Source organism: Triturus cristatus, chromosome 3_1 (genome assembly GCF_964204655.1).
Source record: "Triturus cristatus chromosome 3_1, aTriCri1.1, whole genome shotgun sequence".
Taxonomy (NCBI): Eukaryota; Metazoa; Chordata; class Amphibia; order Caudata; family Salamandridae; genus Triturus; species Triturus cristatus.
Window position 1 is genome coordinate 176544683 of NC_140583.1, and position 12355 is coordinate 176557037.

Sequence of the window (12355 nt, forward strand, 5' to 3'; positions counted from 1 at the left end):
TCTGGCCTTCACTCTGTCATGTCATCGTTAGGCCACATAATATACCTAACGAAAGGATAGATGAAGAGAAAATATTGCATATCAAATTTTATTGATGGAGTAGATAGGTGGAGGGACAAAAGTTTCAGAGACAAATAATACATTGATATTAGATTCAAAGGATGATTTAGGCTAAATACAAACCTATTGGTCTGTAGACAAAAAACACCCCTGGCATAGGGAAATGGCAGGGGGCTCCCCGATACAGAATCAGAGAACAAAGGGTAAAGAATAAGGAACGGGACAGGACAGGAACAGCTAGGCCTCTGCAAACCGACAGACAGCGAAGCATCTGCCCTCTTCTCTCTGTCAGCCTATGCTTAAACCACACCCACTAAACGCACCCCAGATATACCCTAAAAGTGGTATGACCAACCCACTAATGTTGCATTCCACATTCAACTCGCACAGGGATTGGTGGGTTTTGAGGGGTAGCATGGTTACGCCACCATGACTTCGCATTTATTCAACAACTTTATTGTGTAAGATTGTTCCCATGGTCCAAATTTCAGTTTATTCATATGTTTCCTATATATGATACATTTTAATACAGGCAATATTTTTGCAGAGCACATCCCCGGTCTCACGCTAGGGTACAACAATTTGCAGTCGTCTGAATCTCTGGCCTTCACTCCGTCATGTCATCTGCGATGCTCAGTACATCTTGTTTGTCTCGTGTCAGAGCAGGCTTGCTCCAAGGAAACGTCCCCTCCCAGTTATGTCAACTTTTTAAAAATGGAGGCTTCATTCAACACTCTAAAGTAGATTGAAATGAACATTTATTAATTATATGATGATGACACCTCTGTTTCCCACCCACTTTTAACTATTTCCCCATTAAGGTTACCTAGCATAAGCTTAGTGCAAAAGCTGCATTAATAATTAACTTTCAAAGCAGGATGCAATGTGCAAAACACTGATATACATGCAGCCTACTCATGCAATTCTTTTTTTACTTTAGAAAAAACAAATTTAAAACAATATTATTTATTTTCGTGTTATTTCAGGCATGTGCAAAGCAATTCCCCTATGTTCATGTTGGGTGTACGTTAGTATTTTCCACATCTACATTTTGTTAGTACATGTTATGGGGGTATTCACTGAGCAGATTTCGTTTTGGCGAAACCCTGCTCCATCACAGGTCACATCGCAAAATCAGACAAAGTTCGCAAAATAATACATAAATGTGAAAAATAGCTTGAATGGCTGAATCAGAACTCAATATGTATTGACAAGGATTCGGAGGTTCACTTACTGCAGTGAACATTCAAATGTGCTGATTTTCTAGATGAATCGTAAGCTAAAGGCATCTATTTAAACATTTGGAACATGCTACCCTGATGTTCAGTGATAGTCCGCATTGTTGTTTAGTTTTTGCTTTCTGTTTATCTGTAATTATAGCACAGTTGCGGGCAGCATAAATGCTCTTGCCACAGTGACTTATGAGGATTTCGTCAAAGCTTGCTTCAAGAATATCTCTGATAGAAAAGGTGCCTGGATCAGCAAAGGTTTATGTGAGTATCAGTGTGGTTTAATTTGTAGCTAGAGATTCAGTCAGAATTCACTTCAATCTAATGTTTTGATTCCAGTATTAAGGTACACATGAAAGCACAGGGAGTTAGGGGGTGTTCCGTGTGTGGTACATCTTTTTTAATGCAAAGACATCTCTACAAACAGTTGTATACAGTGTTTTGCTCCCAAAATAACACCTCTTTAAGGCTGGTGATTCTGACTTTCCGCGTGTGCTGCACTGTACATTACACAATTAAATAAGAACTGGGTGTGGGCAATGTTTATATTTTGTTTTAATGTATTTCATTTTTTCATATGAAAACATGGATGCTACGATTACGTGTTTGACTTTATTTGGTTAGATTTAAGGTCGGGGTTAGGTTCCCTACTTGCATTTATTTGACTTTAGTTAAATATAAATTAAATTAATGCAAGGTAACTAGGTACTACACCTACCCCTTTAAAAATGAGTGCTAACATCCACTATTTTTATTTATAAGGTAATTGATTTCAGCTTAAATTTAATTTCATGACACGAATATTAATATAATTAAATGGTTAATTTTGCTTAGGAAGTAGGGACCTCTGTAGGGATTCGCAGAACTTGCAAATTCAGAGTGTGTAATTTAGAGACTGGCAGTTGCCGGACATTAATCAAAAACAGATGACCCACCTAGCTTATTCACAGTATTTAAATGTCTCTACGCTCTAAATAGGCCCTTTGCTTTCACCTACTTTTCAGGTGAGTTCTCCATCTTTGAATAATCTGCATGAATGTGTGAACTAGTTGAAGTTGAATATCAAGGAGGGACAGCCCTTCCTGTAGGTTTTCATTGCTCATAACATTATTCTTCCTAACTGCCTTTGGTGTGGGGCTGGTGGGGATGGGCTTAGAAGGGGTGAATAAAAGTCTCCTAAATAGTTATAGTTGAGATGCTGGAGATGATTAACCCTATGGACCCACTGCTCCCTTCACTGGTGTTCTTCCTTTCTGCCGGTGTTCATTGAGGACTTACATTAAATTGTGTGTGTGGCCAGTCTCTAGTGGTAAACACGTTTACCACAAATCTTTTTCCCCGAAGGGAATCACAACGCGGTCGTTACAACGACCGCGTTGTGATTCCGCACACCATTACTCCGCAAGTTGGAACAACGACTTGCGAAGGGGGGGGGAGGTGTTGGATTTAAAATCCAACACCGTCCCTGTTGTCCGCACAGACTGGAGTTGGAATAGTAAATTATACTTTTCCAACATCCAGCGCCCCCCCTCCGCAAGTCGTTGTTCCGACTTGCGGACTAATGGTATGCGGAATCACAACGCGGTCGTTGTAACGACCGCGTTGTGATTCCCTGCGGGGGAAAAGAATGCGTCATAAGAACGTGCATTCGTCTCTAGTGCATGTTTTTCTTCGAACATCGCCATTTTTCATTATAAATCTTTTGGGGTATTATTTATTTGTAATATAGATTGTGCAGGGATGGGGTTAAATGTATAGCAATGGAAAGCAACTGCTTTTTGTAAATGGGCCTCTTAATTTGGTACTCTTTTGTATTTCATGAAAATTAGTTACCTTTGTCAGGTCAGGGCTGCAATTCGGGATTGCTAACACTAAGTAATTTACAACATCCACCTTGTTTACTTGATGTTATTTCCACTTTCCAAGTGCGCTTACATCTACGAATATTTCTAGTATTGAGTGATTTGGACTTTATTCACTGCATTCATTCTATTCAGTGCTGAAGTATTTATGTGTACAATAATTGAAAAAATATTTTCAGGTGTGCTGTTTGGTGTACTCTGCACAGCTATGGCTGTAGTCGCATCATTTATGGGAGGAGTTATTCAGGTATAATTCGGTTTTATATGTTGATATTTTCTTGTACGTAATAGATGTTTATTGTCTTGCAATCATAATTTTGCATACAAAAGATAAAATTGTCGGGAGTGATGTAATGTGCAAATCAAAGAGCTCCATAAACTGTGATGGGGGAGGTTAAGGTGTACAATGCTATAGATCAGCATTCTCCAAAGTTGGTCGTCGAGGGAGCAATCCTTGGCTAAAGACATATTAAGGTATCTTACGTTTCTTTACGATAGCTCTGACTTGCCATTAGAGCCATGGAGTGTGGTGTATGTCATGCTGCCGAAATGGAGTTTACTTTTTCCATTCACTCTAGTAGTATACATCGGTACATCTGCCAAAAAAGATGAGACTTCCACTCACTGATGATGAGAGGCTGGTCTCTCACCATATCTGATGGAATGATGTTAAATCCACCAAACATAGACTGTCCTTAATCAAGGTCAGACTGGGAACCCAAAGCAGCCTGGCAATTGTGTCAGGTCAGCCCCCCGGGAAAGGAGAGAGTGCAAGTATGAAATACTGCAGCTTGTGTTACTGGGGGGCGATTTTGCAGCATAGTTGCAAAACTGGACCCAGTAGCAAAAATGGCCCCCACCACTGCAAAACTGGCTCTCACCCTTCCAGCCTCCTGGGGAAATGCCTGCTGTCTGCTACAGCCAGTCTGGCCCTGTCCATAACGCAGTGGAACACAAACCCGGTCTGTTTAAGAAACTGGACATTTGGGTCCTAAAAATGGATCCTCCACTTTGGGAGTATATTTCTAGTGCCTATATCTACTAATACAATTTCCATCAGCAAACAATGGTGGATTTTTCACTGTTAGTTTTTCCAGAAAATGGACTACTTTCAACACAGATAATGGTATTTTGGTGGAAGAATTTGTGCCGCTCTGACAGAATAGATAAAATGGCCAATTGTGCCACTCTGCCTTTCATAATCCGACAACAACTGTGGATGGAAATTGTTCAGTCTCTGCAGGCCTATGTCCCAAGATCAAAATGTGTTCCTGGTCAATATCTGAAACTCAATGTATCCCAAGAAGATGCAGCATATCACCTTAGCGTGTCAATAGCCATAAAAAGCTGGTAAATTCAGAATTAGGACCTGAAGTGAAGGTTTTCTGGTAATTTTTCTCAGCATGGTCATATGCTGTAGAGTAGTGAATATTTTCTTTGATTTTCTGTTCAACGACCTCTGAAGTCAATTCTTAATACCAGAATGTGGGCCCTACATCCTGAACACCTGCAAGTGCTATTTATTTAGACGCCTAATTTTCAGTAAAATGTGGACAGTCCTTGTCTTGTATAGATTGGAGAAGGAAGTAAGCTTAGAATTTGTAATGAAAAGAGGTGTGTTTTAATTCTCAATATACATAACTAGACTCAAATTCATCACAACATTATATTTAATTGGTAACGTCAGAAAAACAGCAACTTCAAAATGAGGACTTTCCCCTTTAACTAAATAAATACCTTATCTGTAGCAACTCCCCCTCGAAGTCCTGAGCCAAAAATGCGTTCCACACCAGCGGTTCCAAAGAAGCTGCAGGACTGTGATGGAAAGTCCTGTGTCATCGTCGAGGAAGTATTACCAGAGTGATTTGCAGTGCATAGACCTGTGTTGAGGAAGTGTAGCGCAGCGGTGGTTTCAAGGCGGACCTGCAAGGAGATGCATCGTGCTGAGTTGTATGACAGAGGCACACATGGCTGAATCAAACGTGTGTCTATAGTGCTGTTCTAACCATGAATGCATCTAAATAATGCATTCCTTCACAACACATACCTTTCCCATGCAATTTCTTGGTAAATGCATAAATGGTAAAGGGATATGTGTGGTAAAGATTACCACTATGCCAACCCCCATCCTAAGCCTTAAAACCATATCTCCCTACCTCTCCCTCCGTCTTGAGGCCTAAAACCTAACCTGCCCTGTCCTTAGAACTGCCCCTTCCCCTCTTCCAACCCTGAGGCCTAAAACCCTGCCCCCTACCAAAAAGTACCCAACCCCCGCCCTGAGCGTTAAAACTTACCCCGCATTGTACTTAGAACTACCCCTAACCCTTCCACCTCCCTTGTGCTTACAACCCTTCACCGATTAAATAAACATCCCAACTCCCCCTGCCCTGAGCCCTAAAACTACCCCATCCCTAAAATCTCCCTGCCAAACCCAGCCCCAGCCCTTAAAACTACCCTGACCCCCATTCCCACCCGAAGCCTAAAACCCTCCCCTCTTCCAAAAACTAACCTAGCCACTGCCGTGAGCCCAAAAACTTACCCCCACTGCTAAAAACTCCCCCAAACCCTGCCCCAGCCCTTAACACTCACCCAACCACCTCCTACCCTGAGCCCTAAAACCCTGCCCCCTTCCAAAAACTACCCTGATCCCCATTGCCCTGAGCCCTAAAACTGACTCCCACCCCTAAAAATACTTCCCCCCACAAACCAGGCCCCGGCACCACTTACCTTTCTGGATCCGGAGCTTCCTGTTCAACGCTTCCTCTTCTTTTCCTACCCATCAGAAGAATAGACTGCTATCTGCCTTAACCACGCATATGCAGGGAAATGGCACGCATGGCTCAGACTGCTTAGTAAAGGCCGTATCCCATTGTGCTGTCTTGGTTTTGCCCACAGGATAACATCTGGACTGGCAGAGTACCTTGAGGGCCACTTCCAAGGGTCCAGGACTGGGGTGGCACCACTTGGAGGATAGGACTCACAGAAGACAGCGTCCAGGTGCTGGGGTCAAGATGATTGGAGCCTTTTCTGTCTGTAAGGCTCTGATGAGGAGGCCAGTCAACTAGCCCTTGGAGTCCCTCTGTTGGTGCTGGGTTCAAGATCTAGTCATTTCACTCATTCAGCAGGGCAAAGAGCAGTCCTTCTTGCAGCTAGATTCATAGCTATATAGCATGTTCAAAATTGTATCACACATGCAAATATATTGTGAAGAATTTATTGGATGAAATTTCCAATATAATCAAGCTTACCCGCTGTGGCCGGGTTATGCACCTCAATCGTCCAGGGCCAGGGGCAACGGAAGGGAGGATTTTTCTACCCAAAAGACGTAGCCAAAGGAGAACACAAAGGAAGTCAAAGGTCTTTGAATTTGTTCAGTCGCTAATGCTTGAGTGTGTATTTGAGAAAAGAGAAAGGAATATACCAATATAGGCGCTGATAGACCCTTGAGACCAGGGCATGCCTAACTTGGGTTGCTGCAAGAGCGGATCTCATGAAATACGTGTGGTACCTACTTGAGCGATACAAATGCATCAGTGTTTTTTTGTATGGCTTTGGAATAAATCGGGATGTTACATTGCACTTCTACTGTAATGTTGTGCATCTCCCAACTAGTAGTGGCTTGCCAACATGGAGGTCGCAGTGTGGACACTGCTATGTTATTTGGTGGAAAAATACTAAAATGAGGGTGTGTATTATGCCCCTCAAGTAGTAATATGCATACTGGTATTGCCACAGATCCAGGGCACCATACTGCACTCGCTTGAATGATAAAACACGATACCGGTATCCATAGGCTTCACAACATGAGGAGGTTCCCAAATGATGAAGCTTGCCACTGGGTGGGTGATGGAAATCATCCTAACAAAAGGATGCCCCCTTCTTCCTGTGTGAAGGATACTACCTTTGACCACATTCGACAGACCCAAAGGTTCATATCTTAACTCTAACCTTACAGAGGGCTTTAAATTAGAGGTATTTAGACATCAAAGTCAGTATACCTGCTCCCATTCAATGTTACTACTTACTAAATGTAATCCACTGTTATCCTATGGGAGAAGCAGGCTTTGCAGTAGTAAAAAAGAATTTTTCATTAGTAGGACATGTAAAAGTTTAAAATACATGTCCAGCTTTTCAAATAATTGCCACCCTGCCCTATAAACTATTTCGGGTCTACCCTAGTGGTGACTTACATGTATTAAAAAGGAAGGTTGAGGCCTGGCAAAAGGTTTATTTTGCTAAGTCAAAATGGCAATTTAAAACTACACACACAGACTGCAGTGGCAGACCTGAGGTAAATCGAAAGGCTACTTAAGTGAGTGGCTCAATAAGTTGCTGCAGGCCCACCAGTAGCATTTAATTTAGAGGCCCGAGGTACATCTACTACCACTTTACTAGGGACTTACAAGTAAATTAAATGTTCCTATTGAGGGTAAGCCAATGGTATGTTTAGAGGAGAGAGCACATGCACTTTAACACTGGTTAGCAGTGGCAAAGTATGCAGAGTCCTGCGGCCAATAAAAACAAGATCAGCAAAAAATGGAAGAATAAGGCAAAAGGTTTTTCAGGAAGACCACCCTGTTAGGTATAACAATTGTTCTTAATTATAAAAAGTCAACTAAAGATAGCAGTACTTAAAGTCTGCAAGTGCACCTTTTGTCTTAGTGGCTTGGAAAATACAAGGGCATTTGCAGTGCTTCTGCTGCAGAAGATTACCCTTCCATCCGTTTGGGGTCAATCTACTATCTACTATTGTGCAGAAGGTATCATCAGTTTTTAGATTTTTTAAACGTTGCACTTAAAAATATAATAGGCTTGACTTTTGTGAAGTCATATTCACCGGCATCAGTGACTCAAGGGCGCATTTACTAACCTTTCACGCAATACACAGTAGCAATCAAAGTTGCTGCGTTGCATTGCCTGAAAGGGAGAAAGCAAAAATGTTCCATATTTGCAATGATATGGAGCATTTCTGCTCTTTTCCTGTGCATTGTGCAGCCTAGCTTCAATGCAGGTATCCTTGCACCATAGCTCAAGTGTGCTTGCCAGACACACATGGTTGCTTTGTGCAGGAAGAGACACATTCCTGCAGAAAATCAATCCTTAAAAGCATTTTTCTCTTTCTACGTATCCTCCAAAATGTAGCACATGTGGAAAGAGATGAGAAATAAACCTATTTCTCCCTATTACCCCTCGCTTGGAAGGCATAGCATTTTGATGCATGTCAAGGTTTACAAGACTTTGTAAATCTAGGACTGCACCACAATCCATAGGCAGATGCATTGGAATGCCTCTGCTCCACCCATACAAGGCCTCCCAAGTTGAAATGCAGGTGCCTTGCATTAAATGTTTTCACAAAGCCATGCAAGGCCACACAAATCAGGTCTTGCATGGCTTTGTAAATATTACTGAAGCCTTTGCGATGTTCGTTCATCGCCTTGTGTGACGCAAGGACAACACAATGGCTTCAAAAATTGTGCCTCAATGATGAAAGGTGTCTTTTTTTTCAAAGGCCTCCTTTTTCCATACCTTGCACTTCACCAACTGATAAAACAGCTAAAGCTTGAAAATAAACTGGAACACTATAATTAAATTTCTGTAGGACAACACAAATCAAACTAGAAAACACCAGTTGTTCAGGGAATGTTGCCATTCTAACTCTCCGGGCTCTTCGCTGTCTCCCCGTAAATCAACTAGGAGCTGCTGGTCAAACACCTTCAAACTTTCACAAACTAGCTACCTGCTACAGACCAAAAACAAATCAGATGCACAACCACAAACAGAATCACAATCGAAAATGAATATAGACAGGCGATGAAAATATTGAATTAAATGCACAGACATATGTAACTCATGGACTTCTAATCTGAAAGTGCATAATGAACTCTTGTTAGGATACTCTAATGTTGTGCTCAAAATCCAACAGGAGCAATGTAATCATCCATCTCTCACTGCCTCCACAGAACACAGGAACATTAGAGACATTGGAGAATAAGGGAGGGAAATGGAGCAAGGGAAACTGAGAAAATGGACTCCACATCTCTGACTCGTCAATTCTGCTGATCAATGGTGTGTTCATGCAATTGTGTATATCTAAAATCAAAAAGACATCTTTCTTTAATTGCCATGAACGTTCTGTAGGTGAATGTATATACCCTGGCAATATCAGGATGTAACCAACTCTCTGTACTTTAGTGTGTAATTTGTAATTGTTGAAGCTAAATATACAAAGAGTACCTACAAATATGTTTTCAGTAAAGGCTTCTCCCCATGAAAACATCACAAGCTTCATCAGTATGCAATCTCTGAGGAAGATAAGTCATAGTTTTTCTTTACCAGGTAGCACTGCATTGTATTCAATGCCTAGATATGTGTGTGCTCAGACTAGCACTCTAATACCTTACGGTGTGACATCAATTCAATACATCAGTACATAGTCCTGGCATAATAGCCCTTCCTCCTTTGTCACTTGAAGCTATCAAGTAAAATGAAGCAAACCCGCAGTGTCATAAGACGTAGTATTAATGTTCAAAAAGTTTGTTTTCGCTTAACAACATCACTTACAGAACGGTGATCTGAATTCCCAATATCCTTTTATACAATCCAAAGAAGCAACTGATCTTTACCAAACAAAATCATATATCCCCATAGCATGGTCCCATCTGGACCAGCATTGTCTTACAGTTGCCTAGCAAAGACGTTGTGGGCGATGAGGAAAGTTATACCAAAATTGTCAAGATGGTTTCCACATCCGTAGACTATGTGAGAGTTTATGGTCTGCTGTTTCACATAGTTTGTGGTCAGAATGCAGTTGCAGAATGTGTTTTCTACACACCCAAAGCCTCATTCCAGACTTTTTTTGTTGTTGTCCTCATTCATCTCAGACATTGATGACTTTGACCTTTGGCAAACCTCTACGACGGAGAAGATCAGAGACCCCTGTCTGGGATTGCGAGGGGAGGAAGAGCTGCAGGTCTAAGAAAACACCATCCTCCAGTTGGTATATCTCTCTCAGACAGCGTCCGATTTCCCGGCAGCTGCATAAGATGTACTGTGGGGGCCCATTGCAGTAATCATTGAACAGGAGATTCTCCTGTCACTCTCACTCCCTGGCTTCGGTTATCCCCTACCCAATTTTGTAAAATCTCCCAGTATTTTTTCCTCTTTTTGCACCCATTACTCAACAAATCTATTTTTGACATATAAAACATGGACTCTAGCTATTTTGCTTGCTGCGGCGGTGTTACACTTATCCAGTTGCAACAGATCTCCCTTCTAGCAAGCAATAGTGCATAAAACAAACAATTCCTAGGTGCTCCTGTCACCCACTCCTTAACCCCAAAGATAATTCGCTCAGGGCTTACGCGTATTCCCAAAATACCTGTAAGTGTTGATTCATCTTCATGCCAGAAACTTTGAATACGCATGCAGTGGAAAAGCATGTGTACATCAGTCGCTTTTTCTAGGCTGCACTTTGTACAGGCCGCCGGCTTTCCTTTCCCCATTTTGGACAGCTTCTCAGGAGTTATATATCCCCTATGAAGTGACAAAAAATTATTTCTTTTCAAAAAAGCAGGCTTAACGATAGAATAAAGTTTGTGCATCAATACTTGCCAGATATGTTATAAATTGCAACTTGGCAATCATATGCCCCATAGATCACTACAACCAATCACAATAAGAATTGGGGAGAACATGGCGGCCGCTAGCTCTGTCAGTCGCAAGGTCCCGCTGATGCGCTCCGCCACCACAGATCCATAATGACGCCCCACCACCCCCTACCTGATTTGGATGTGCCTCGTTGAGACGCCGTCTTCAAGCCCGACTTCGGAGCTGGGTTTAAGGAGTATGTCAACGCGGAGACTGAGTTGAAGAAGCCACTGGTCTTGCCCGGAAGAGCTGCAGGGCGGTGGCACGGAGGCTTCACAGGAACAGTGGGAGTAGAGGGAGCAGCGTCAACAACACAACCGCTGCTCCCCAGGCTGCAGCCCGAGATCTGAATGCCAGTGTGAAAGAGTACCCTGGTGAGACTGCAGTAAGGGGAAAGAAAGTAGCAGGCCCCTGAGGTGGAAGAAGGAAAACGGAGTTGAAAGCTGGTAAGGCTGCCATTGAGGAGGAATATCTGGTGTTTGTTGGGCCTAGGGTGCAAGTGGGGAGGCATCAGGAGCAAGGGTGTAGGTCAGTGGAAGGTCCCACCAGTATCCCAATAAAGTCAGACTTGAAACCGGAAATAAGGGCCCCTCTAGACAAAGACTGCTTTAACTCCATCTTTACCAAAGCAGGCACTGAGGGTCCCAGAACGAAGGGAGAAGTGGACCAAGACTTCTGGAAAGTACGTAGGGGTGGAAAAAACAGGAGTGATATTTTGAACCATAAAATTAAAGTAACCCCTTCCCTGCGGACTTTCTTTAAGGTTCTTCCACCGGTAGTTATCCTTAAGGGTACTGAAAAAGATATGGAGAAGCAATCTAGAAATCCTGAAATGCTTGACCAGGGGGTGACTGCTCACTTAACGGAGTCAGCAACAGAAGGTACTTCAAGAGGAGTGACAGGTGATAAAAGTGAGAAGGTAGTAGCTTGCAAGGATGATAATGCGCCTGATAGCGACAGGGGGCCCCTCTCTTAACTGGGTCACCTGAAACCCATGCTAACCAGGAAACAGACCAGGATGTAGATACTGGTACCACCAGTACCGGGGCTGGGGGAGGCTTGTTAGAAGATATGTTTGCCTCACTCTCTGGAGATATTAGAAAAGGTTTTGCGGTATCGGAGGCAAACCAGAGCGAGATACGCAACTTCTCCCTGACAGCAAGAACACAATCACTTGAAGCTAATGTTGGTGAATTAAGGGTGGACCTAAATGATAGTAAGAAGGAGCACTGCAGAGGGTAGAGTAGGCACTGAAGGAAAAGGTAGAACAACTGGAAAATAGTTCTAGGAAAAACAATCTGCGTATATTGAATGCTCCCGAGGGACGAGAGGGGGACAACTTGAAATCATTTGTGGCATCATTAATAAAGAACTCCCTCCAGATAGAAGACAGTAAGGCAGAAACTGAACAGGACATTCAGTGAGTACACAGGGATAAATTCAGAAAAAACCTGAATACAACGAAACCCCGGAAAATCCTGCTCAATTTCCAAACGTACATCCTAAAAGAAAAATTTCTACTGAGTGCACTGAAAATTAAAACTTTAAGGGGGAAGA

General features: G+C 42.5%; 1 protein-coding gene across 2 annotated transcripts in view; it reads left to right on the top strand.

The window, feature by feature from the left end:
- LOC146859890 (sodium-coupled monocarboxylate transporter 2-like) overlaps positions 1-12355 on the top strand; it is a 439901-nt gene that overhangs the window by 357291 nt on the left and 70255 nt on the right. For both annotated transcript variants that reach the window (XM_085643626.1, XM_085643627.1), the window contains 2 exons: positions 1441-1553; positions 3331-3398. In XM_085643626.1, coding sequence (XP_085499752.1) covers positions 1441-1553; positions 3331-3398 — 181 coding nt within the window. The remainder of the gene's footprint in view (positions 1-1440; positions 1554-3330; positions 3399-12355) is intronic.